This window comes from Rhinopithecus bieti, unplaced genomic scaffold, assembly GCF_001698545.2.
Source record: "Rhinopithecus bieti isolate Rb0 unplaced genomic scaffold, ASM169854v2 scaffold_10354, whole genome shotgun sequence".
NCBI classification, from domain to species: domain Eukaryota; kingdom Metazoa; phylum Chordata; class Mammalia; order Primates; family Cercopithecidae; genus Rhinopithecus; species Rhinopithecus bieti.
In genome coordinates, this window is record NW_016806491.1 from 1,023,460 (window position 1) to 1,051,448 (window position 27,989).

General features: G+C 42.9%; 1 protein-coding gene across 1 annotated transcript in view; it reads left to right on the top strand.

Moving 5' to 3' along the window:
* The window catches only part of RRAGD (Ras related GTP binding D), a 47,609-nt gene that overhangs the window by 2,632 nt on the left and 16,988 nt on the right, over nucleotides 1-27,989 (top strand). Inside the window, 3 exon segments of the mRNA XM_017876806.1 lie at nucleotides 18,795-19,090; nucleotides 27,278-27,477; nucleotides 27,841-27,846. Coding sequence (XP_017732295.1) covers nucleotides 18,795-19,090; nucleotides 27,278-27,477; nucleotides 27,841-27,846 — 502 coding nt within the window.

The window sequence follows — 27,989 nt, forward strand, 5'->3', positions numbered from 1 at the left end:
TGTGGATAGGTGGTCTGCTCAGATTTCCTCCATTATATTTTGACCTCTGTTCTTTCCAGATTTTCCTGGCTTTGACTTTAGGGTTTAGGCCTTGATGCAGAATCTCTGTCAGAACATTTGCTCTCTAGTGGCAGACAGGCTCCTCAGTCAGCAATTCCAGCGAGGACTGTTCCTGATGGCTGTCAGGCCAGCTGATATGGTCTGGGGAGTGGGGTTTGGGAGGGGGAGTTTGGGAGTTGTGACTTCCCTTCCTGTGTGCTTCAAAAGGCTGATTCACGTGTTGCATTATAATCTTGTTTTATTTTTGGTAAAATTTACATTTACCGGTGAAACCCCATCTCTACTAAAAAAAAAAATACAAAAAAAAAAAAAAAAAGAATTAGCCGGCCGTGGTGGTGCACGCCTGTAATCCCAGCTACTCAGGAGGCTGAGGCAGGTGAATCACTTGAACCTGGCAGGCAGAGGTTGCAGTGAGCCAAGATTGCGCCATTGCACTCCAGCCTGGGCAACAGAGCAAGACTCCATCTCAAAAAAAAAAAAAAAAAAAAAAAAATTTACATTTACCTACTCTCAAACTTAAGAAGTAGAATGTAGGAAAAAAAAGGACCTATTCTGAGAAAAGATGTACTTTGAACCACTAGCAAAGCGTTTCTCTAATGGACCCCTCTCCCCTTTCCCCTTCCTAATAGCTTGGTTTAGTGCCTGCACTTATTGGAGACCTGGGGCTTTTCCCACTAAGTTCAGAAATCTACCCTGGCAGGTGGGACGCTGAGGGTGGGATGTGGGACCAACTAGTCTTGCCAGTTAAATTGCAAAGCAATTTATCAGGAGCTGTGCAAGAGAAGTGGACTGAAGGTGGCTATGTAATGCAGTTTTTATTTCCCTCAGTCTGTGGGACTTATGAAGGAACCTCTGATCTTATTTTTAAACCGAGTGCGCCTTGTAAGTTTTACCACATTGTACTAAGTTTGAAAACATAGGGCAACTAAGGTGAGACTTAAATTGCACTTCTCTGGCTTCCACTCCATATTTTATTCATGAATAGCAAAAGTGTTCTCAGGCACATTAGTTCTGTTAGGGCAGATTTGGGCACCTTTCAACCTTGCTTTCATGGTAGTTAATTACAGGTAAGGTGAGTCTCACCTTCAATCCCCACACTCCAGATAAAACTCCCAGAGGGGAGGCAATGGTTAGGCCATTAAAAACAATTGCACCAAAAATAATGATTTTTTTAGATTCACGGACTTTAAATCTTTTAATAAATCACTGTGCTTTAAAAACTGTAATGACAAGGAAAGCAGTTACAAGATCATATTTAATCAGAAAGTAAAATTGTTTTCCCCCCAAAACACCTCCCATTTTTTTAGGAGAAACTTGGCTTAACGTAGCTGTTCACCTACAGTCCGGTGAAGTTCAGTCTTTGTCTTCATAGAAGCCTGTGCACACCCTTAGGGTCTGAAGAAGTGACTGTGTGTAGGTTTCTGGAGGCATGAAAGATCCAGGGTCTTCCTTCCTGAAGGATGTAGATGGGGTGAATCCAGCAATTCATATGTATTAATCATTAGTTCATTAATGTCAGCTTTTTGTGGGGAAGGGACTGGGTCTCTCTATGTTGCCTACGCTGGTCTCGGACTTGTGGGCTCAAGCAATCCTCCTGCTTCAGCCTCCCAAGTAGCTAGGATTATAGGCATGCATGACTGCATGGCTTTTTCCTAAAATATTTAAAAATTATTAGTGACTTCACCTTTTCATTGTTCCTTGGAAGTAGAGATAATGGTTATACTGATACTGAAATCATGGCTCAGAGATACCAGGGGACTTTTCTAGTGCCCTATCATGGGCTAGAAGTGAGCAAAGTTTAGAAGAGGATCAAGTGTGTTGAAATGTAAGCCCCTTTTCTTTTAATTCTGCCTTATCAGAAAAGAGCTGGGTTGACTACAGCTTTGGACATAGCTTGTCTCTTGGATTTCCTCTGGCCCTGGAAATACAGAAGAGTTGGAACAGATAAAACTATGGAATAGTTTAACATGATGTGATCAAAGTTAAACTTTAGGTAAATACTTGTTTGAATGCCTGTATTTAGAGAGTATCTTTTTATATCAGACGTTTTATAAACCTGTGTCAGTGATTCAGGGCATCAGAGAATACTAACTCTCTACTTTTATTAGCGATCTCTTCCATTTTAATACTAGATAGAGGGTAGTCTAATGGAAACAGGAGGCACAAACAACAAGTTCTGGATAAGAGCCAATGGCTTTGGGTTTGAGAGATCATCTTTTGTCTTTCAAAGATAACTGAGTCTGCCCCAAGTTCACCACCTGTGTTATTCAGTCCTCCCCCAGCCCATAGCAAATGCTGGTGACAATCAATTTCACTTTTAGCATAGCCACTTCGTTCCTGCTCATTTTCTTCTTTCTTTCCTTCTTTTGAGATGGAGCCTCACTCTGTTGCCCACGCTGGAGTGCAGTGGCACGATCTCAGCTCACTGCAAACCTCTACCTTCTGGGTACACGTGATTCTCCTGCCTCAGCCTCCCCAATAGGTGGGATTGATTACAGGTGCCCACCACAACGCCCAGCTAATTTTTGTATTTTTAGTAGAGATGAGGTTTCACCATCTTGGCCAGGCTGATCTTGAACTCCTGACCTCAAGTGATCTGCCTGCCTTGGCCTCCCAAAGTGCTGGGATTACAGGCATGAGCCACCGCACCAGGCCTCTTCTTTCTTTCTTCTCTACCTCCTTTATTCTTTTGGTATTCTTTTATTTTTTAAAAAAATTTTTTGTTCTCCCTCCTGTGCCACAGCCTTAGAGCTCTCTTGTAATGGCCTTTCCTAGTTCTGCTGTGACACTCAAAAGACAAAAAGTTTTTTCACTTCTGGGCTACAGGGTCCAGGGTGCTTGCTGGTCGACCTTCTCCTCTTGTGGTCCTCCGAGAAAGACTTCGGCTCCGTTTCTCAGTGTGTAAAATAGAGGACTGCGTAAAGCCAACCTTAGTGCACTCTCAAAGTGATGGTTAAAAAGTTTGTAAGAAGGCACATTAGTAAATCAGAACATATTAGTGAAACGGGAAAAGTTCCCTTGGCCCCCTCGCAGGGTGTGTGATGGGGGTCTGGCTTGATTCTTCAGTGCTCCGCTCCTCAAACCTCTAGGGGAGCACACAGATGGGCAGGCTATGGGGCTCCAACCCCACGACAGTGTTTAGGGGTGGATGTTTACAGCTCCTAAAGCCCCAGTGGGCATGTGTTACAGGGTGCTCTTTTAGTTTTGCTATCTATGGGCTTGTGTTAACCAGCTCAGTCAGACCCTCTACCTTGTCACAAAGACAGAGTGCTTTCTGTATCCTGGGTTCTTGCCTTGGAGTACCGGAAGAATCGGATCACACTTGGGCTTGGAGAATGAGTGCAAGACTTTATTGAGTAGAAGTAGCTCTCAGCAGATGGGGGAGCCAGAAGGGAGATGGTTTTCCCCTGGAGTCAGGCAGCTGTTTTCTGACTACTCTGACCAACCTGGTGTGCTTCCAATGTCCTCTCGACGTCTAGCCACTTGAATATTCTTCCACCCATCGGCTCCTCTTGATTTCCAGCCGCTTGTGTGTTCCTCCACTGATGTGCTCCTCTCGATGTCCAGCTGCTTCTGTGTCTGCCTTGCTAGGCTCTTGGGTTTTTATAGGCACAGGATGGGGATGTGGCAGGCCAGGGTGGTCTTGCAACATTTGGGCTGGAAATGCCTGACCTCACCTAGGCCTGTCGGGGTGCAGCCCTAGCCAGGGACCACGCCCTCCTCTCTACCTGGCACTTCCCTTCTCCTTTCCAAATCATTTAAAGGGACCACACCCTTCCCTTCCCAGCACTCCCCTTATCATTAGGACTGCTACTGAATACATATGTTAAGGAAATATTCATATGTGGTATTTATCATGTTTTTAAGTTATCTGCCAGTGTGATTTGAGAGGATTTCATAAAGATTTAGTTTTCATGCATAAATAAAAGAATCACCTTCAAAATCTTTATGCCTTTGAAAATATGTGTTCTGTTTGCATTTAATTTTCCCTGCTAAGTAGTCAATCAAATGGACAGTGAATCTTCATGATTTTTGCATAGCTCTTGTTAGTAGTAGTATTATTATTCATATGATTCATTCCCACTTGGGTTAGAATTTGTTATTGAACTCTTGGGTCTTGAATGTATAAGTAGTTCCATTGATCAACATAAGCTCCAGAAATTTAAAGGAGCCACAGAGAAAGTTGCAAATAGAAACACACCAGAGGCCTCTTCCTAAAACCATAAGCACATAGAGGCTTAAGCCTTTGTTGATCCCACAGAATACTAATAGCGAAGAAATTCTAATTTTCCCTTAAGGTTGAATGAGCGTCTTACTATAGTCACATTCCACTGAAGACCCTCTCGTTGCCTAGGCTTGGAGTGGGAAAAAAGGAAGGGGAGTGAGTGTGTGTGTTTGTGTGCCTGTGTGTGTGTCCTTGTGTGCCTGTGTGTGTGTCCCTGTGTATGCTGATAGAGGAGGAAATGAAGGCTCATGGGCAAGGGGACATGTATGGGGTCACATAGCTAGTAAATGGAGAGCTGGGACTTGAACCCTAGTCTGACACTAACACCGTGCTTTTTCAGCCATTCCACTTGCCATCACTTCGCCACTACGTTATCTTAATTCTTGCATTAAATAGTTTTTTTTCCTGTTTTGAGCCTGTTCGAAGATGTTACCTCTCAGAGAACTCTCCTTAATTATAATAGTTCTCAATCGTATAATGCACTAGAATTTGTGAAGTGCGTTTCATATGATATCTCATTCTTCCTGGAGAGACCCTTGAGCTTAGGATGGCAGGGCCAGCCTTAAGAGCTGTGTAAGGAGGTGAACATTGGCTTTCAATTCCCATTTTCCTGATTTCTGGTTTCTTCTTTGTTGTAAGCATTCCTAACCCTCAGATCAGTCAGGCAGGGTCCCCAGGCAGCCCTACTGTACTCAAGGCACTAATCCATCTTTTCTCCCTTCTTTTTCTATTTACTAAGGCCTGTTGGTTTTTGACAGGGCTCTGCTGGTTACTGGATAATTCCGGATTAAGTGATTAGCCTTCAGGTATTAAAGACTGATATGGCCCAATTTGATGACCCATCCCCATAGTGCTGTTCCTTGGGTGATTGAATTTCCTGGGGTCTACAGCAGTCCAGTTTGAAAGCTGGGCTCTTTGGGCAATCTGGGTATTGATAGCACCGAGTGTAGGAGATGTGAGGTCTATTTGGTGTCCCTGACCACAGTAAATAAACCTTCACCTAGGCATAAAGCTGATCCTCTTGATACCCAGTTCCAAGTGCTGATCTGGGCCAAAGTCAGACGTGAAGTTTCTTTTTAAAGCTTCAGTTAATTTAGCCTCAAATTCTGCTCAGTCACTTTCACGTAATCATCTCAACAAACATCTATTGAGTGTTTGCTGTGGGTAAGCACTGCGGCCTCAGTTTGTTTTAACAACAATTTTAATTTTGTTGAGTTACAAACTGCAAAATCATGTGTTCATATTTTTCTATACTTTGTGTTACACAGGCTATTGGGCCCAAATGTTAGACTAATAGGAACAAAGCCCCCTTTGGAATATAATATTAAAATTTTATAGAACGGTAGAAGTTGCTTACCAATACCTAATACTCCTTCAAATGACAACTGTTTTTTATTCTTCAAGTATGTGTGTAGTAACCCATATGGGAAAAATGGCAAAAGGCCACATTGATGTTTTCTGAATATAGAGAATAAAGATTTAAATCAAGAAGTTGTCGGGCGCAGTGGCTCATGCCTGTAATCCCAACACTTTGGGATGCCAAGGTGGGAGGATTGCTTGAGCCCAGGTGTTCAAGACCAACCTGGGCAACATGGCAAGACCCTGTTCTAACCACCACCCCTCCCCCCAAAAAATTAAAAAGTTAAAATATTAGCCAGCTGTGGTGGAGGTGGTGTGTCCTCGCTACTTGGGAGGCTGAGGCAGGAGGATCACTTGAGCCCAGGAGTTTGAGGCTGCAGTGAGCTGTGATTGAGCCACTCACTGAACTCTAGCCTGAGTGACAGAGTGAGACCCTCTCTTGCCAAAAAAAAAAAAAGAAAAGAAAAGAAAACCAATCAAGAATTCTGTTATCATCCATGGCCATACACACACACACACACACACACACACACACACACAGAGCTATATATATAAAATGTATATATCCCCAGGTAAAGACCACTTTGTTGCCTTATAATATTCCACAGACATAAAGGTTCTCAATGCCTGGATGTTCCCTAATTACCTTTGAATTGGTACTTTATGTCTTGACAGTTTTTTAAAATGTCATTATGTTAAAAGCACCTAACATGAGATCTGCCTTAATAAGTTTTTAAGCATACAATATGCTATTGTAGGTACCCTGTTGTATATCAGATCTCTAGAGCTTACTCAGCCTGCTTGACTGAAACATCATGGCCATTGATGAGTACCTGCATGGGAGGTGTCACTGACATTTGTAAAGGATAAGTGTTACCACCTTGAGATGGTACTGACATTTGTAAAGGATGAGTGTTACCACCTTGAGATGGTACTGACATTTGTAAAGGATGAGTGTTACCACCAGCGACCGCTGGTTGATGAGAGGTTGGAGTGGGTTAGTTTTTGAGCTGTGGCCAAGGCTAAAACTCCTCAACCATGCCCTCACTTTCACCCAACGAGGTCGGGGGTAAAGGACCATCAGGCATGGGCTAGCTCAGCAGCCTCCATTCCCTGCTTCAAGCCTGTCACATTCTTACCTCCCTTCTGAGGCCCTGGGTCCTTTCCCAGCGTAAGCTGCAGACCAGCAATCCCCTCAGACTCAACAAGTTTAAATACTTTTTCAGCTTCGTCCCCCTAACCTTCTTGGTGAATGGGCTGCCAGGTCAGCAACCCAGGGCTTCTGTCTCCTTTGTCCCCCATGCCTAATGTGACACAGATTTGAGCTCACAAGTCCATTTCTTCTGCCTGTTTCCACAGCCTGTGCCTTAGTTCTTTGTCATTCATGTTCTAGAACAACCTCCTAATTCTATCCTGGCTCCCGCAAGGGAGTCTGTTTCTGGAGTGAACTTAATGAAATGTAAATCACATTAATCTCCCCTTAAAATCCTTAGTGATTTCCAGGCCGGGCTTGGTGGCTCACGCCTGTAATCCCAGCACTTTGGGAGGCGGAGGCTGGCGGATCATGAGGTCAGGAGTTCAAGACCAGCCTGGCCAACATGGTGAAACCTCGTCTCTACTAAAAATACAAAAATTAGCCAGGCATGTTGGTGCTTGCCTGTAATCCCAGCCACTCGGGAGGCTGAGGCAGGAAAATTGCTTGAATCTGGGAGGTGGAGGTTGCAATGAGCTGAGATTGCGCTACTGCACTCTAGCCTAGGCAACAGAGCAAGACCCTGTCCCCCCACCCCCCCAAAAAAAAATTCTGAGGATTTCCTCAATGCTTTCAGGGTAAAATCCAAACATCCCAGCATCACACTCCTGAGCTAGCCAGTCACCTCTCCATCAACCAATTTCTTCAAAGATATATATTGAACTCATGCCATGTGCTACCTTGTATTTTGCCTGTGCATATGTGAGAGAGACAAACAAAAAACAAGTAAACAAACAGGAAGACAAACATACTAAAGATGGACTATTAATAATAATAAGGACTATTAAAAAGGCACAGGGTTATGGCCCAGGAAGTGATAGTGCCTGATTTAGCAGTGGGGGTGACATTGCAGCTGGGCTGAACTGGAGAAAGAGCTCTTGTAGGTGGAGGGAGGAGCAAGGTGAGACCCTGAGGTGAGGAACCTTCTGGAAGGCCAGTGTTGCTGAGGAGAGGGAACCAGTGGAGAAGATGAACCAGGCATGGGTGAGGGGGAGAAGAAGGCATTTGGATTTTATTCTAAATGCTGTGGGGGGCCGGGCAAGGTGGTTCACACCTGTTATCCCAGCACTTTGGGAGGCTGAGGCAGGTGGATGACCCGAGGTCAGGAGTTCGAGACCAGCTGGTTAACATGGTGAAACCCTGTCTACTAAAAATATGAAAATTAGCTGAGTGTGGTGTCAGGCGCCTGTAATCCTAGCTACTCGGAAGACTGAGGTAGGAGAATCGCTTGAACCCGGGAGGCAGAGGTTGCAGTGAGCTGAGATCGTGCCACGGCACTCTAGCCTGGGCAATAGAGCAATACTCTGTCTCAAAAAAAAAAAATGCTGCGGGGAAGCCCCTGGACAGTGTTGCCTCATCTTGCCTTCAAACTGCATTCCCTAACCTCCAGTTTCCTGAACTTGCAAATCTCTTCCTGGAACAACCTTTCCCTCATTCATCTGGTCCATGCCTCCTCTTCTTTAAGACTCAGATATTATTACTCCTCCAGGGAGCCTCTCTCAGTGCCTAGAACACCTAGCTGGCCTTGCATGGTAATTGCCAGTTTCTCATATCTGTATTCCCCTCTGATTGCTGGGGGATGAATCGTTTTTCTTTGTGTCTGCAGCCCTGCCTCACGCTTGGCCAGTGTTCAGGGAACCTTCCTGAAATGAGAACAAACTGCCCTCTTGTACATTTCATCTCACTACAGCAACTTCCTGGGTAGGTTGAAGGGGAGCCCTCCCATAGCGGATTTTTAAAGACTTGTCCCCTGATTGCTCCTTTTAGGGGGGCTGTCATCTTTCATTCTCTTTTGCCTGCCTAGAAGCCTGAGACAGAGCTTAATGCTTAGGGAGGTGTTGGTGGAGAAAGCCCAGCCTTCTGCAGGAGGCTGAGAGGCTGAGGTGCCTCCCTTACTGGCATAAGCTCTCTGCCTCTTGTACTCCAGAGAATTTTTTTTTTTTTTTTTTTTTTAGTGCCTGTCCTTGAACCCCGGATCCTCAGATTAACGCTTTACCGGGGCTAAGCTACCCGGGCTCTATGAGAAGATACTTGAGGAGAGGGTGGGAGGAGATTAGAGGGAAGATTTTTGTCAGCAGTCCATTTCTGATATATAAGAAACCTTTCCTGATGTAAAGTCGTGGCCTACAACATTTTTTACCCTGGCCCACAGTAAAAAACATTTATACTCTGAACAAATACCCACATACATGTAAATAAACCCAAGAAGGTTTCACTAAGCCGTATTTTTACTCTTATGCTATACCATGTGCTCCAATATTTTCTAGTTTTTTCTTTTTAAATGTCTTTGTTGTTGTTTAATGCTGTTGCTGTTTAATCCTCACAAATTGATTTTATGAAGACTAATGTGTTCTGACTTAAGGTTTGGAAATCACAGATATAAAATATTTGAAGAGCAGCTGGAATGAAGCCATTTTGTAGAACACCTCAAGGAGAAGTTCCCCTGTAAATTTTAATTCATGAGACATGCAAATTAGACTACAGTTTAGTATTAAATGTTACAGACAGAGAGCTGATTGGTGGTGAAGGTTCTGGGTGAGCACTCAGATGACCAGTCATATGATCTTGGGCAGGTTCCTTCCCCGAGATTCCTCAGGGGTAGAACAGACTTATGCTCCCTCACTGGGCCGGTGAAGTTTGTAGAAATGTCCAGCCCAGACCGGGAACGGTGGCTCATGCCTGTAATCCCAGCACTTTGGGAGGCTGAAGTGGGAGGATCACTTGAGCCTAGGAGTTCCAGACCAGCCTGGGCAACATAGGGAGACCTCGTCTCCACAAAAAAAAAAAAAAAAAAAAAATAGCTGGGCATGGTGGTACAGAGTGCAATGGCATTATCACAGCTTACTGCAGCCTTGACTTCTGGGCTCAGGTGATCCTCCCACCTCAGCCTCCTGAGTAACTGGACTATAGGCACGAGCCACCACAACCTGCTAATTAAAAAAATATATATATATTTTTAGTAGAGAGAGGGTTTTGCCATGTTGCCTAGGCTGGTCTCGAACTCCTGGGTTCATGCAATTTGCCCTCCTTGGCCTCTCAAAGTGCTGGGATTATAGGCATGAGCCATTGTACCCAGCCTACACAGCGTATTTCCATACACCCTAGCTGAATGTAATAAAATGCATCTGTTCGGAACTAGGGAGTCCCTGCAAAGTTGATGGTGTTCTTGCTGATCCAGGCCACCCTTTCTCAGCTGTTTAATGGTTGGTGGCCTGTGCTTGAATTTGGCAGGCAGGGAAAAGGAAATACTTCCAGCTGTATGTGTTGTTGCAGCCATATGTGTATTTAGTTCCCTAGCGTTTCTGTGTATGTAAACATGCATGCATACTCCCTGCTTCACAGTGGTGTCTGTCACCTCGCCACCCTCCCAGGAGGAGGAGATTCAACTTCTACAGGTCATCAGCGTGGATGATCATGCCACATAGAGACTTACAGACTGTGCTGGAGAAACATTAAAATCTACGCCCATATCTAGCAGTATAAATTGGGAAGAAAGGCATTTATAAACACATGAATATTTTTGCACTTGCACATAATTTAACGAGGAGTTTTGCTTGCATTAATTGGGTGCAGTGTTGCACAGCAGAAAGAGAATGCATAGACCGTGAGTGGGCCAGTCCTCAGTTTGAATGTTACTTGACCTTTCTAAGCCTGTAAACTTTAAGTCATAAGATATGCAAATTAGAGTAGAGTTTAGTATTTAATGTGACAAATAGAGAACTGATTGGTGGTAAAGGCTCTGATTGGTGGTGAAGGCTCTGGTGGTGAGGGCTCTGGGTGAGCACTCCACCGAAACCAGAATTTCTTCACCTGTGAAATGGGGATAATAATATCTGTTCTTGAAGGAGCATGAATGGGAGGAAGCGTGTAGAGTGCCTAAAGTAGTGGCTGGCACATTGTAGGCACCTTCATACATGATAGCCATTAGTTCTCATTGCATGCATATTTTCCTGTTCCATGCAAGGCATTGTGCCTTTGCTCACATTTGGACTTCCCTCTTCTGGAGGACCTCCTGCCCGCTCCTTCTCCAAATTCTGCAGTACTTTAAATCTGCATTCATAATCTGTGTGATCCAATGGGTCTCCCCCTTGGCCCACAAGCATTTCCCTGTACTTTGCATTGATTAAACACTTGCTGTTTGGGAGGTGATAGCAGAGCAACTATAACTGTTAAGGTTTCTGTTCTTATCTCTGAGGTTACATTTTTTTTAGTAACAACTGTAACTGTCACTTACAACAATTAATTGACATAAAATAACACATATTTGATACGTTTTCACATATGTATGTACCTGTGAAACCATCAGCACAATGAAGACAAAGAACACATCTATCACTTCCAAACATTTTCCCATACCTCTTCCTCCCTCTGACCTTTCCTTACTGCCTACTGCCTCTTCCATTTCTTTTTTTCTTTTTTAATTTTTGAGATGGAGTTTTGCTCTTGTCACCCAGGCTGGAGTGCAGTGGCGCAATCTCAGCTCACTGCAACTTCTGCCTCCTGGGTTCAAGTGATTCTCCTGCCTCTGCCCCCCAAGTAGCTGCGATTACAGGCACCCACCACCATGCCAAGCTAATTTTTGTATATTTAGTAGAGACAGGGTTTTGCCATGTAGGCCACGCTAGTCTTGAACTCCTGACCTCAGGTGATCCACCCACCTTGGCCTCCCACAGTACTGGAATTACAGGTATAAGCCACTGTGCCCAGCCCTGCCTCTTCCATTTATTAGGTAACCACTGATATGCTATTTGCCACTGTGGATTAGATTAGTTTACATTTTTAAAAAAGAAATTTATGAAAGAGGAGTAATGGTTTCTTTCAATCGGCATAATTAGAGATTCATCCAGGTTATGTGTATCAATAGTTAATTTTTTTATTGCTGAGATGCACCACAATTTGTGTATCTAGTCACCTGCTGATGGACATTTGGGTTGTTTCCAGTTTTTGACTATTACAAATAAAATTATTATGAATCTTTGTGTACATGTTTTATATGGACAAAAACTTTCATTTCCCTTAGGTAAAAACTCAGCAGTGGAATGGAAGGAATAATAAGATAGGTGTATGTTCAACTTCTTAAGAAACCACCAAACTGCTTTCCAAAACAGAATCATTTTACATTTCTACCAGCAGTGTATGAGAGTTCTGGTACCTCCACATCCTTGCCAACACTTGTTACTCTGTGTCTTCCTAATTTTAGCCATGTTAGTGGGTATGTAATAGTATCTCATTATAGTTTTGATTTACCTTTTATAATGATTAATGATGTATTGAGTATCTTTTCCTATGCTTTTTTACCTTCCATAAATCTTCTTGGGCAAGTTGTCTCTTCAAATCTTTTGCTTGTTTCACTTTTAAAATTGGGTCAGCCGGGTGTGGTGGGTCATGCCTGTAATCCCAGCACTTTGGGAGGCTTGAAGTCAGGAGTTTGAGACCAACCTGGCCAACATGGTGAAACCCCATCTCTACTGAAAATACAAAATTAGCCGGGCGTGGTGGTGCATGCCTGTAATCCCAGCTACTTGGGAGGCTGAGGCAGGAGAATCACTTGAACCCGGAGGTGGAGGTTGCAGTGAGCTACGATCGTGCCACTGCACTCCAGCCTGGGTGACAGAGCGAGACTCCATCTCAAAAAAACAAAAAACAAACAACAACAAAAAAATTGGGTCATTGGTTGAGTGCAGTGGCTCACGCCTGTAATCCCAGCACTTTGGGAGGCTGAGGTGGGTGGATTGTTCAAGCCCAGGAGTTCAAGACCAGTCTGGGCGACATGGCGAAACCCCATCTCTACAAAAAATTAGCTCAGCGTGATGGGGCGTGCCTGTAGTCCCAGCTCTTCTGGAAGCTGAGGCAGGAGGATCGCTTGAGCCTGAGAGGTGGAGGTTGCAGTGAGCTCTGATTGAGCCACTGCACTCCAGCCTGGGCAACAGAGCAAGACTGTCTCAGTAAATAAATAAATAAATAAATAAAATAAAATTGGGTCATTTGTTTTCTTATTAATGAGTTTTGAGAGTTCTTCATATATTCTGCATACAAGTCCCTTCCCAGATACATGATTTGCAGATACTTTCTTCTAGTCTGTCTTGTCTTTATTACTTAACAATGTCATTTGATGTTTTTCTTTTACTTGATTATTACTTTTTTGAGAGTTGCTGCTGTCTTTTAAGTCCCAACAGATTCTTCATTTTTGGATTTGTTGTGCTTTTCTTTCTTTTATTTTTTTTTTAGTTTTCATGGTTATTGAAATTTTATTTTAATAAAATCTAGTTTACCAATTTTTGGGGGAGGGTGTCATATCTAAGAAAATTTTCCCTAATGGAAAGTCATAAATATTTTATCCTAGAAGTTTCATAGTTTTAGGTCTTACAGTTAGGCCAACCAATTTTGAGTTGATGTGAGTTGAATTTTTTTTTTTTTTTGGCATATGGATGTACAGTTGGTCCATCAGTCATTTGGTGAAAATGACTGTCCTTTCTTCATGGAAGTGGCTTTACCTCTTGGTGAAAAATCAGTTGTCTGTGTGTGTGTGGGTTTATTTCTCTGTCTGTTCCAATGATCTATTGGTCTGTCTTTACACCAACACTCATAGTTTGGACTGAATTTCTAAGTTTCTCTGAGATAGGAACCATGTTTTACATATCTTTTTGTCTAACCAACATTTACCAAGCAACTACTTTGGGCCCATTAACCCGCATATTTATTGTATGCATAAAACAGAAACTCTAAGAGCACAGCTGAAAGAGAAAATGTGGAGTTGAGATCACAATTTAAGGAGTATTTTATATTTTGAAACATTTGTGTTTGGCAAATAAAGTGAAAGGGAATATGAAAGGTTTTCAGTGAACTTGTGCCTCTTTGGAATTAAACTTAAAAGTCCAAACTTTGTAAATTAAAACATAAAACAATGTGTCAGTTGTGTCTTTTTACTTTGTAAATTTTGTTTTATTTACTTATTTTCATTGACAGATTATAGTTCTATAGATTTAAGTTGTTATTTCTTTTCCCTTCTTTCTGTTTTTTAGAGTTGGGGTCTTGCTATTACATAGGCTGTTTTCAAACCCCTGGGCTGAAGCAATCCTTCTGCCTCAGCCTCCCAAGTAGCTGGGACCACAGGCATGTGTCACCATGTCCAACAAATTATTGTTTCTTTCTTTCTTTTTGAGACAGGGTCTTAACTGTTGCCCAGGTTGGAGTGCAGTGGCACAATCATGGCTCACTGCAGCCTCAATCTCTTGAGCTCAAGGGATCCTCCCACCTCAGCCTTCCGAGTAGCTGTGACTACAGATGCCCACCACCATGTCCGGCTAATTTTGAAATTTTTTGTAGAGACAGGGTCTCTTTGTGTTGACCAGGCTGGTCTCAAACTCTTGGGCTCAAGCGATCCTCCCACCTCAGCCTCCCAAAGTGCTGGGATTACAGGTGTGTACCACCAGGCCTGGCCACCTTCCCATTTCAGTGTCCCTCATGACTTCCTAGACATTAAAAATTGTTTTTCTTTCCTTTCCAAAACCAATTTTAATTGTATATGTGAATATATTTCATTTTTAAAATTAAAACCAAATTCCCTTTCATGATCTCTCTAAATTCTCCTTCTACCTACACTTTGCCATTTTAAAATGCATTTTGGTACATATTTATATTTGAAATGGTTATCCTTAAATTAAAAAAAAAATACTTAACTATGCTATTCTGGCAGCAACCATAGCATTCTTTGACTTACCTCTCTTTTACCATTCATTGTTTTCCATTGCTGATTACATTGTATGGCATTTTGGGTGTATTTTTCTTTCAGGAGTTACATCCTTGAGTAATTCTTTCAAAGGGATTAAGTGGGCAATAAACTTTCTGAGTCCTTGAATATCTGAAAATGTCTTTATTTCACTGTCACATTTGAAAAATGATATGATTGGTATATTAATGAGTTCACAGAATTTTCCTTTTGTCTTTTAAGATCTATTCTGTTGTCTTCTCATATCTGTGTTGTTGATAAGCATCTGATGTCTTTCTAGTTCTTTCATAGGTAATTGTTTCCCCCTTCTAAGGATTTTATTATTATCCTTGCTTTTAATTTTTTTTCACTTCTCTTTTGTTCCTATAGATATCCTTGATATTTTGAAGTTACACTATGATTTTTTTTTAAGTGTGGGCTTGTTTTTGTTTAAGTTTCTCCATTTTATTTTGTGAGTTTGTTCATTTTGAGTTTTATCTTTTGTTAATTTAGGAAAGGATTATCTATTATTTAGTCAAATGTTGCTTACTCCCCATATTCTGCATTCTCTCCTTTTGGAACTCCTTTGGTAGAATAATGATTCTTCTGAATCTTATTCCTGATGCCACTTTAACTTTGATTTCATACTTTCCAGGGCTCTATTCTTTTGTACTGCATCTTGAGAGACTTTGACTAGCCAGTCCACTATTTCCGTCTTCATGTGTGTTTATTCTGCTTTTTAATGCATACATTTTTATTGCCAAGATCTATATACCCCTTTTTCATAACTGCATTTCCTCTGAAACTGTCTGTTCTTGTTTCATGAATGCCATGTTTTCTCATATCTCTGAGTATTTGAAGTATACTTAGCTTGACAGTTTGCTCTGATTCCGTTATTAACTCTGCTTCTTCAGGTGTACATTCTTCCATTTGTTGAGTCTATATTGTCTTCCATGATCTTGGCATTACTTGAATATTTGATGTTCAAGGAAATGTTGGAGGGAAGATGGTACTGTATCCACCTCTGATAGTGCTCTATTCCACACATTGTAGTGAGAGTTAGGGGAGGTGAGAGGACTTTGAGGGCAGTAGTGGGGATGCTTCCTTGTCCTTCTGGGCATCACTAGCACTGGGGGCACTGACTTCCTTCTCATGCCCAACCTCCTCCATTTTACTGCTTTCACCTGAAAGATATCCTAGTGTGTGTAGGGTAAGTTCGGGTGAGTGGGCCGTGGTGCACAGAGTTTATGTGCTTGGCTGTTTTCACTGTTATTCTCCAAATAATGACTCTGTTGCTTGTCTTCATAATCCTTCGTATGGTGGGATTCATCAGTTCTACACTCTACAGCAGAACTCTGCCATTCATAGTCAAGGACTGCAGATTCCCTTTTCAATCTGATCTTTGTGTTTCTTAAGGATTTCCTGGTTGTCAATTTTGAGTTCTCCTTTTTGTTTCAAACTTAGCTATCCATGTTTCATTGTCCACCTATTTGTTTATTATGCATACCATTTCTATTATTTTTAGGGATTTAGTATGGGAAGGGAAGATGAACATGTTATCTGTCTGATATTTTTAAACTTGAAGTCCTATTTCATTTTCAGTTCATGCCCTGTTCTTGCTAAGATTGACTTGTAATGGCAGTACTGTGACTGGGTAGCATATAATCACTGATGAAGAAGAAAGCTGGTTACATTTTGGGTCATTTACTTCCATATTACTGCCTACATTGTATGTCATCAGCAATGTGTTGAATTGGATTCAGTTGAACTGGAAAAGTATGGGTGGATAACGTAGGGCTGAGAAGTTGCTTATAGTGGAGTAATGTCTATGCACATCTGTACCTGTTTAATTTGTCTTTATTGAGTCATTGTTTTATCTGAAATATGTATGTTTGCCTACACCTATTGCAAATTCAAACAATAAAGTATTATATATAGTAAATTAAATTTACTAAGATATTATCAAGTATTAACATGTGTTTTAGACAATTGTAGAGTTTTGGGGGAAAAATTGTTGGTTACATTAGGGAAATAAAAGGTTACTTTTCAGTCTGTATTGGATTAGGTTAGACCAGAGAAAAAGAAAGACATAATGAGGTACAGTTAAGAAGGAAATAAAAAATTTAGGATAATAATTTAATATATATACATCTCTATATTTGTTTATATTCTTTTTTTTTTTTGAGACAGGGTTTTACAGTATTGTCTAGGCTGGAGTGCAATAGTGCAATCAAAGCTCACGGCAGCCTTGAACTCCTGGGCTTAAGGGATCCTCCCACTTTAGCCTCCCGAGTGACTGGGATGACAGCTTGTGCCGCCATTCCCAGCCAATTAAAAAAAAATTTTTTTTATAGAGTCAGAGGTCTCTCTATGCTGCCCAGACTGGTCTCGAACTCCTGGCCTCAGGTGAGCCTCCCACCTCAGCCTTCCAAAGTGCTGGCATTATAGGCATTAGCCACTGTGCCCAGCTCTTTTTTTTTCTTAAGACGTTGGTTTCTTTTCTCGATTCTTCTTTGAGTTTCATACTGGGTTTTTTATTTTTGTGTATTCATGAAACCTTTAAAAAAATTGAGATATACTTTATATACCATAGTATTTGCTCTTTTAAAGTACAGAGCTCAATGGATTTTAGTATATTCACAAAAAGTGTGCAATTATCAACACTGTTAAATTCTACGAATTTTTTTTTGTTTGTTTGTTTTTGAGCCGGTCTCACTTTGTCACCTAGGCTAGAGTGCAGAGGTGTGATCTCAGCACACTGCAGCCTCGACCTCCTTGGCTCAAGCCTCGACCTCCTGGGCTCAAGGGATCAGCAGTGGCATTAGATTCTCATAGGAGTGCAAACCCTGTTGTGAACTGCACATGTGAGGGATCTAGGTTGCACGCTCCTTGTGAGAATCCAATGCCTGATGATCTGTCATTGTCTCCCATCACTCCCACATGGGACTGTTTAGTTGCAGGAAAACAAGCTCAGGGCTCCCATTGATTCTACATTATGGTGGCTTGAGAGTTATTTCATTATATAGGACAATGCAATAATAATAGAAATAAAGTACATAATAAACGTAACCTGCTTGAATCATCCTGAAACCACCCCGCCACCCCACTGGTCCCTGGAAAATTGTTTTCCATGAAACTGGTCCCAGGTGCCAAAAAGGCTGGGGACTGCTGTTCTGTGTCTGTGCTGTCCCGTATGTTAACCACTTGCTGGATGTGGCCGTTGAGTATTAGCCATGATGAAACTGAGGAAACCTCAAATTTTTATTGTGACAAAATATATATCACATCGTAACATTTACAGTTTTAACCATTTTTGGTGGTGAGGGGCACATAACAATGTGAATGTTATGCGCCCCTCAGCACCATCCATCTCCAGAATGTTCTCATATTCCCCCACCTGAAACTACATACCCATTAAACATAGAACTCCCCATTCCTTTTTCCCCCAACCCCTGAAAACATTCTGTGTCTATGAACTTGGCTTCTCTAGAAACCTCATAGGAGGAGAATTTGAATTGCTAATTTTAATCAATTTTAATTTAAATAGCTGCATTAGGCTAGTAGCTACCTTACTGGATGGGAGCCCTGAACCAGGGTGGGCCTGAGAGATGTCTGTCTCTCACAGACTTTGCATCGGCTGTGTAACACAGTCCAAACCTGCGATGTCTAGTCCAAGGCCCACTTTCCAGGCCTTCGTGGCTTGGGAGAGTAGTAGCCATAGGAGGGTGACTGAGAGAGGCATAACTCACGTCACCAAGCATCTCTTTAGTGATGACTTCTCAGAGAACAATATGGCTCCTGAATGCTCAGACCTGGATTCTTTCCACAGACCGTCTGCTCCTGGAAATAAATCTCTCTTCGCGCTCCTGAGTCCCTGCTTGTGATGTGGCATTATGTTGGTGTCTGGCCCCTGGGACGGTGTGAGAAGTGGTGAGACTGCATTGTTGAGTGTTTTGCACTTAACAAAAGCTGTCCCTTTTGCCTGGTGGGAAGTATAGACCAGTGGTTAAGTGTTCAGGCTCTGAGGTCAGCAAGACTTGGAGTTTAAGTGGAGGGATGCCGTTAGCACTCTCTTTGGAAGAGTGGCATCATCTGTGAATCATAAATCACATTTGAGGTGGAAGTGAAACTCCTCTAATTAACCGCTGTGAAAGCATCTCACCTTCATTCTCATTTTGTGGTTTCTCCAGTTTTGGACTTCAGCGACCCCTTCAGCACTGAGGTGAAGCCGAGAATCCTGCTCATGGGCCTGAGGAGAAGCGGCAAGTCGTCTATTCAGAAAGTTGTCTTTCACAAAATGTCTCCCAACGAAACACTATTCTTGGAGAGCACTAACAAGATATGCCGGGAAGATGTTTCCAACAGCTCCTTTGTCAATTTTCAGATTTGGGACTTCCCGGGACAGATTGACTTTTTTGACCCTACATTTGACTATGAGATGATCTTCCGGGGAACAGGAGCACTGATATTTGTCATTGACTCACAGGTAAAGCTCAGAGTCTCAGGGGTATGATGGCCTGGCCAGTCCCCTCCACCCCACGCCATGTTTTTGGTTTGGCTTTTAAACTCTGGAATAGACCTTTCTACCAAACAAGTGTTTTTTTGGTCAGCGCTCTCAGACTTTTCCAAAGATAAAACGCTCCATCCGTGACCAACAATCAACCCATTGAGCATTAGGGAACAATTGACACTTCAGCAAATCATAGACCTAGGAAACCTCACTGATGGAGGGGCCCATTCAGGCCAAATATGTCATCCCCACTGTGGTACCCTTGGTCAACATCTACAAAAGATCACAGGTTCTCTGCAACAAAAACATGTATCAATTTACATTTTTAACTGTTTATTATTTCCTATGAAGATAAAGTTCTAGGTGTGAACATTTTTCTTCTGAAACAAATTATTATTATTATTATTATTATTTTGAGACGGAGTCTCACTCTGTCACCAGGCTGGAGTGCAGTGGCATGATATCTCAGCTCACTGCAACCTCCGCCTCCTGGGTTCAAGCGATTCTCGTGCCTCATCCTCCTGAGTAGCTGGGATTACAGGCGCGTGCCACCACACCCAGCTAATTTTTGTATTTTTAGTAGAGACTGGGTTTCATCATGTTGTCCAGGCTAGTCTTGAACTCCTGGCCTCATGATCCACCCACCTCGGCCTCCCAAAGTGCTGGGAGCCACTGCGCTCGACCCTGAAACAAATTATTATAATTATTGCTTAAGACAATATAATTATATTATGTATTTTATAGATGATTATTAAATATAAAAAGTAAAATTTGAGATAAATATCCCTCTTAAGAAGATGGATATTTGATATTTTTTCCACTTCATGTATCCATGCTTGAATAAGACGATATTTGGCATCAGTTCTATTTTTGTTTTTTGTTTATATAAACACTGAGAAACTTTGTTCACATAAGTAAGTAGGTGGATATGAGGTGTGTTTTATTCTAGCATTTGTCTAGCTATTCAGATTCCTTCCAAGTTATATCCCCTAAATCACCCAGTTTTCTATCATGAAAAATTACTTTTAGTAGTTTATCAACAGGCTTCCGGAGTAGGTTCTCCTTTCACTTTGTTGGAAGCAAAGAATTGGGAACCCGTTTCCTAAGCTTTGAAGAGCCCCATTCTCAGTCGCGAGTCATCCCTGTAGCAGGTTCTTTTCCAGTATTCCGCATTGGCTCCTTGGCACCCTGGGTTTTTTATATCCTGGGGCTTTTCTACTGGAGTTGGTGTAAAGGGGAGGCAAAGGGAGACAGTAGGACCACAGGTGCGTATCAGGCAGATACATTTTAGGAAGGGGTTTACAGCAGTATGGGGCATTGGTACTTTCCAAACTATCCATGTCTGGGGCTCTTAGAAAATGCCCATGACCCGTGGCCCAGCCTGAAGGGTCCCCAAGGGCTCCCTTTTGCAGCTGGGGGGAAATAAATGGCATCAGCCCTTCTCTGCATGCACTGAACCAACTCTGAGGTTCAGGTTGTACTCTTTGCCTGGAACTGTGGACCCATAGTGAGACAGGTTGGCCAGCTGCGGGTGTGCATTGCCCCACTAAGCACACCCGGCCCTTCTAGGAGCACCAGAGCTGTTAGGGCTGAAGTGTTACAAAGATTATTCCTGATAATATCATTCTGAGCCCATGCTCGAGAACCATCCTCTGAGCAGACTCCCCATGTCTGAGAGGGTCGTAAGTTCATTCAGGAACTAGGTGCCTGTTTAATAATAATAACAAAATTTTCAACTAAGCCTCTCAGTTCCAAGTGGCTGCATTTGTGTACGTGTATGGCTGTGGGAGCATGGCCGATGGTTAGAGGGGTTCTTTCTTTCCTTTTTGGTAGGGGTGTGGAGGAGGGAGACTTCAAATCCAATGCCTGATCGGTGATCAGCAGTTTACTCTCTTCCCATGGGCCTACCCAGAAACACGTGTGTTACCTGCACCACGTCCAGGGCCTGCTGTCAGCAGCTGCTTTCCTGACTGTCCCACTTGTACTGACCTGTTTTCTGGCCCATCTGTGGTCTTGGCAGTATCCTCTGCCTTACTGTCTCAGGTCTGCCAGCACCATAAATTAGGGAGCTTAGAGCTTGAGGGGAGTGGATGGGGTGTGTGCATGCTGCTGTAGGGAAGGGGAGGCTCTAGGAATGTCATGCTTATCTCTCTCTTCTAAGCTCCATTTTTCTCCCTAAGTCACGCAGCAGCTGTTTCTGTAGTTGTTGAACTGGGTAGCTGTAGTAGTCCTACCCATCGGTGAGTAGATTTCCAACCAGATGACTCATCATTACAAGACAATGGGTTAGTAAGTACTTACTTAAATACCATGTTGTGCTTACATAGCAATTTGCATTTATGGGAATTCAAATGTACAGTGTAATCTCTTTTAGGTGTTTCTAATATGGTTATAATATGGCTAAAATAGGTACATCTGTCTGTTTTTAAATTGAAGGCAGACCTTCAATTTAGGTTGGTAAATGTGTTTTTTATTTTAATTGTGTTTCTTGAATTTTTTTTTTTTCTTCCTCAGACGAGGTCTCACTATGTTGCCCAGGCTGGAGCACAGTGGTTATTCACAAGTGTGATTATAATCCACTACAGCCTCAAACTCCTGGGCTCCTGTTTCACCCTCCCAGGTAGCTGGGACTACAGATGCATGCTACTATGCTTGGCTCTTCTCTTGGGTGTTTTTTGTGGGGCAGAGAAAGATATAGGAATGTTTAAGAAGTCCTTTTTTTTTTTTTTTGAGACGGAGTCTTGCTCTGCCGCCCAGGCTGGAGTGCAGTGGCCAGCTCTCAGCTCACTGCAAGCTCCGCCTCCCGGGTTGACGCCATTCTCCTGTCTCAGCCTCCCGAGTAGCTGGGACTACAGGCGCCCGCCTCGTCGCCGGGCTGGTTTTTTGTATTTTTTAGTAGAGACGGGGTTTCACCGTATTAGCCAGGATGGTCTCAATCTCCTGACCTCGTGATCCGCCCGTCTCGGCCTCCCAAAGTGCTGGGATTACAGGCTTGAGCCACCACGCCCGGCCAAGAAGTTCATTTTTTAAGGTTATACTTTTTTTTTTTTTTTTTTTGAGACGGGGTCTCGCTCTGTCGCCCAGGCTGGAGTGCAGTGGTGTGATCTTGGCTCACTGCAAGCTCTGCCTCCCGGGTTCTCGCCATTTTCCTGCATCAGCCTCCAGGTTAGCTGGGACTACAGGCGCCCGCCACCACGCCCGGCCAATTTTTTGATTTTTAATAGAGATGACATAGAGATGAGGATTCACTGTGTTAGCCAGAATGGTCTCAATCTCCTGACCTCGTGATCCACGCACCTCGGCTTCCCAAAGTGTTGGGATTACAGGCGTGAGCCACCGCGCTTGGCCTAAACTTATACTTTTTAAAAAGAGGAGGCTGGGCACAGTGGCTCATGTCTATAATCCCAACACTTTGGGAGGCCAAGGCGGGAGGACCACTTAGGCCCAGAAGTTTGAGGCTGCAGTGAGCTATGATTGTGCCACTGCACTCCAGCCTGGGTGACAGAGCAAGACCCTGTCTCAAAAAGAGAAAAAACACACACATAAAAATAAAGAGTAGGAAAAGCATTGTTGAATGCTGTAATTTATTTAAAATAAGGAATAATTAAATAAGCAGTTTCAAAACCTAGTATACTTTTCTGTTGGAAGCAGTGTGTAAAAATCATGTTTGCAGGAACCTTTATGGGATGTGATTAGAAGCACTGACAGGAAAATCAAAACTTTAGGGAAGTGTCTCCACAGCACTTGAGTGTCCTTTCCTTTCTTTCTTTTTTTTTTTGAGANTTAGCTGGGACTACAGGCGCCCGCCACCACGCCCGGCCAATTTTTTGATTTTAATAGAGATGACATAGAGATGAGGATTCACTGTGTTAGCCAGAATGGTCTCAATCTCCTGACCTCGTGATCCACGCACCTCGGCTTCCCAAAGTGTTGGGATTACAGGCGTGAGCCACCGCGCTTGGCCTAAACTTATACTTTTAAAAGAGGAGGCTGGGCACAGTGGCTCATGTCTATAATCCCAACACTTTGGGAGGCCAAGGCGGGAGGACCACTTAGGCCCAGAAGTTTGAGGCTGCAGTGAGCTATGATTGTGCCACTGCACTCCAGCCTGGGTGACAGAGCAAGACCCTGTCTCAAAAGAGAAAAAACACACACATAAAATAAAGAGTAGGAAAAGCATTGTTGAATGCTGTAATTTATTTAAAATAAGGAATAATTAAATAAGCAGTTTCAAAACCTAGTATACTTTTCTGTTGGAAGCAGTGTGTAAAATCATGTTTGCAGGAACCTTTATGGGATGTGATTAGAAGCACTGACAGGAAAATCAAAACTTTAGGGAAGTGTCTCCACAGCACTTGAGTGTCCTTTCCTTTCTTTCTTTTTTTTTTTGAGATGAAGTCTCACTCTGTCGCCAGGCTGGAGTGCAGTGGCACGATCTCGGCTCACTGCAACCTCCGCTAACTAGGTTCAAGTGATTCTCCTGCCTCAGCCTCCCGAGTAGCCACCACACCCAGCTAAGTTTTATATTTTTAGTAGAGACAGGGTTTCACAGTGTTGGCCAGGATGGTCTCAATCTCTTGACCTTGTGATCCACCTGCCCAGCCTCCCAAAGTGCTGGGATTATAGGCATGAACCACCACACCCAGCCCCTTTGCTTTATTTCTAAGCAGTGCTATTTTGGTCTCACACCTCATATTTTTATTTTTTTGTTCATGAATTCCTTCCAGTCACAGGATTGCCAGATAAATATATCCCTAAGGAGAAAATGTGTCCTCAGAGAATGTCATGAAATAAAAAAGAATGAAAGCAAGAGTGGTTCCCGTGATCTGTGGTGATACCCCAGCCCTGCTCCCCAGCCTGCAGAATGCACCATATCTCCTGAAGCCCTTGCACATGTGCCTGTGGATCCAAAAGAGAGTTTCTTCTTGGCCTGTGCTGGTGTTTGTGACCTGCCCATAATCCCCAGATCTAATTTCAGAGTAGAAACTATGCAGTGTATTTCACATTAATGTTTATTTGTCATAGAAAGTAATAAACAATGGGAAAAATCACCTGCAATGCTTCTGTTCTAACCAACCAAGTATTTTCTTCTTTTTAGTCCTTGTAGCTACATGCTTCTTTATCAGTTAGTTGGTAATGAGACCATTTTATATGCTTGGCAGGGAGGTTAGAGTAGCAATTTCCAATCTTTGGAGATGTGATATTCTCTTGACATTGGGTAGTTTTGCTCACAGACATGTTCCCTTAACTCCCCTCCTCAGTTAAAGGCAGCAGTAACACTTTTCTTGAGGTATACTTTACATGCAATAAAATGCACTCATTTTAACCCTACAGTTCCACAGGTTTGACAAATGTGTACACCATGTAACCACCTCTCCTTAAGATATAGAATATTTCCACCACCCCAAAGGTTCCCTTGTGCCCTTTCTCAGGTGGTCCCCTGAAACGCTGAGCCCCAGGCAACCACTGAAGTGCTGTCACTTTAGTTTGCCTTTTCTAGAATTTCATCTATGTGGAACCATACAGTAATACCTTTAGTTTTTAATGCTTAATCTGCTGACCCAGCATCCGACATTTGCCTTTCATTTAATTTAATTTTTTTTTTTTTTTTTTTGAGACGGAGTCTTGCTCTATTGCCCAGGAAGGAGTGCAGTGGCTTGATCTTAGCTGACGGCAACCTCTGCCTCCCAGGTTTAAGCAATTATCCTGCCTCAGTCTCCTGAGTAGCTGGGATTATAGGCATGCGCCACCACGCCCAGCTAATTTTAGTATTTTTTTTAGTAGAGATGGGGGTTTCACCATGTTGGTCAGGCTGGTCTCGAACTCCTGACCTCGTGATCTGCCTGCCTCGGCCTCCCAAAGTGCTGGGATTACAGGCATGAGCCACCGCACCTGGCCTCATTTTATTTAATTTTTACAGACGGGCTGTCACTCTATTACCTAGGATGGAGTGCAGTGGTAGGATCATAGGATCATAGCTTATTGTAAACTCAAATTCCTGGGCTTAAGGAATTCTCCTGCCTCAGCCTCCGAGTAGCTGGGACTACAGGTGCGCACCACCAAGCCTGGTTAATTTTATATATACACACCCCCTTTTTTTTTAGAGATAGGGGTCTCACTGTGTTGTCCAGGCTGGTCTTGAACTCAAGCAGTCCTCTCCAGTAGGTGGGATTACAGGCGCAAGCCACTGCTCCTGGCTTTTGTCTTTTATTCTAAACAACTCTGTAGAGTGTGAAGGATGGGAAGGACTCCATTTGCGTTTTTCCCTCTTCATAGTTTCCTATTTGTATAATTAATATTTGATTTACCTAGAGACTAGGGATACATTTTATTGATGTTTGGAGCATAGAAAATGCCAGAAAACACCCCTAATTATACTGGCTTTCTGTTATCTTACTTTCTTAAAAGTAAGTTGTATTGGAACGCCATAAGTGGCAGGGGTGAGGTGCGGTGGGAGAAGGCATTTAGATTCTGTCCTACAGATCTCTTTCCTTTTTTTTTTTTTTTTTGCTATGAAAACAAGACCTGTTCACACCCTTCAAATTGGCAATAAATAAGAGATCTGCCACCACCAATTGTTGGTGAGGGTCTGAAGCATGAGATGCTATTTACACACTTCCAGGTACGGTCAAGGCAGTCCTACCTATGACCCGACAAATCACCCTTCAGAGTAAGCCATGTGTACATGAGACTGTACACATATCATTGTAATCACATATACATGGAAATATTTACAATGTCCATCAGCAAGCAAATATATGATAAATTATAGATCATCCATAAAAGGAAGTTTTATAGAGCCATTAAAAGGAACTAATGTACTGTAGTTATGTACTACATAACATTCAATGTAAGTGAATCTCACTGACAGTGTTGAATGAAAAAGGCAAACTATAATATACACACAACTTAATATTTCTTTCCATTTTTAAACAATGTAAATGAATTCTGTGTGTTTGGGGATATATATGTCTGTATTAATGTATACATGAGTGAGAATAAATACTAAACTTGGGATAGTGGTTGTCTCTAGAGGATGAGGGGGTAGAGGGTAGCATGGGTTGGGAGGATGAGGAGAAACACAGAGGGCTTTGGTGTAAATGTTTCATTTCTTAAACAGAGATGAATACACAGGTGTTCATTTTATAGGCATGGGAAGAATAAAAAAGTTAGTATTGTTTGGGGCAATTACTCTAACCAGGGGCCTTTTTCTGTAAAGGGCCAGATGGCAAACATCTTACGCTTTGTAGACTGTACTGTCTCTGAGGAGTTTCTCTAGAGGAAACTTAACTCTGCCACTGTAGCACAAAAGCAGCCTTAGACAATATGAAAGCAATTGAGCACGTTCCAGTACAACTTACTTTTAAGAAACAGGCACAGGGCCTGCAGACTTTGGTCTGCTGACTTTTGCACTGAACCAGTGGTTCTTAAAATTGCTCCCCACCTCCTTCCCCATCTGCCCAGTGGCCTGTGTCATGCCTCCATCTCTTATTGTTCATCACAGTTCACAAGAGACTGGAAAAGTTAGGATGAACAGTATTCTGGGGAAGGTCTTATGTGGAGTTGGGTCCGTTTCTCTTCCTGAAACCGCAACTCTGTTTTTTTTTTTTTTTTTTTTGAGAGACCAAGTCTCACTCTGTCATCCAGGCTGGAGTACAGTGGTGTGATTTCGGCATACTGCAATCTCTGCCTCCCGGGTTCAAGTGATTCTTCTGCCTCAGCCTCCCAAGTAACTGGTACTATAGGCACCTGCCACCACGCCTGGCTAATTTTTTTGTTTTTTTTTAGTAGAGACAGGGTTTCACCGTGTTAGCCAGGATGGTCTTGATCTCCTGACCTCATGATCTGCCCGCCTGGGCCTCCCAAAGTTCTGGGAGCACTGAACCACCGTGCCCTGCCAACTCTGATCTTTATGACTGTCATCAACCTCAGTCATAACTGCCTAAATCAGCTGCATTTTTTTTAGCATTTCTTTTTCCTCTCTTTGTTAACAGAACTTAAGTTTTCACACTGGAATTCTAAGAAGCCAGCTTGTTGAGGGGAACCTTTGCAACATATTTCAGGGGTTTGCAGCCACATAGTTTCCAGGTGAACAGTGTGTGGGGGGGAGGAGGGTCAGGAAGCAAAGCAGCCTTCTCTCACAGGTGTTGCCTTTGGTCCTAGGACGATTACATGGAAGCCCTGGCCAGGCTCCACCTCACGGTGACCAGGGCCTACAAAGTGAATACCGACATCAACTTCGAGGTGTTTATTCATAAAGTGGATGGTCTGTCAGATGACCACAAAATTGAAACCCAAAGAGATATTCACCAGCGGGCAAACGATGACCTTGCAGATGCTGGATTAGAAAAAATTCACCTCAGGTGAGAACAGAAACGCCTTAAGGATCCCAATAAAGGATGGAAGAAAGCCAGTTTGCGGTTCGGAGTCACCATGATTGGCTTGGCATGGGCAGTAATTTACCTTTTTACCCTGTTTCATGCTGTAGACGGATAGGATTAGGGGAAAACGAGGTTTGCATGTGCTAATGCTAATCTTTAGTGAAAGTGGTGTTTTTTTTGTTTTTGTTTTTGTTTTGAGACGGAGTCTCGCTCTGTCGCTCAGGCTGGAGTGCAGTGGCGGGATCTCGGCTCACTGCAAGCTCTGCGTCCTGGGTTTACGCCGTTCTCCTGCCTTAGCCTCCCGAGTAGCTGGGACTACAGGCGCCCACCACCTCGCCCGGCTAGTTTTTTGTATTTTTTTTAGTAGAGACGGGGTTTCACCGTGTTAGCCAGGATGGTCTTGATCTCCTGACCTCGTGATCCGCCCGTCTCGGCCTCCCAAAGTGCTGGGATTACAGGCTTGAGCCACCGTGCCCGGCCTGGTTGTTTTTTTT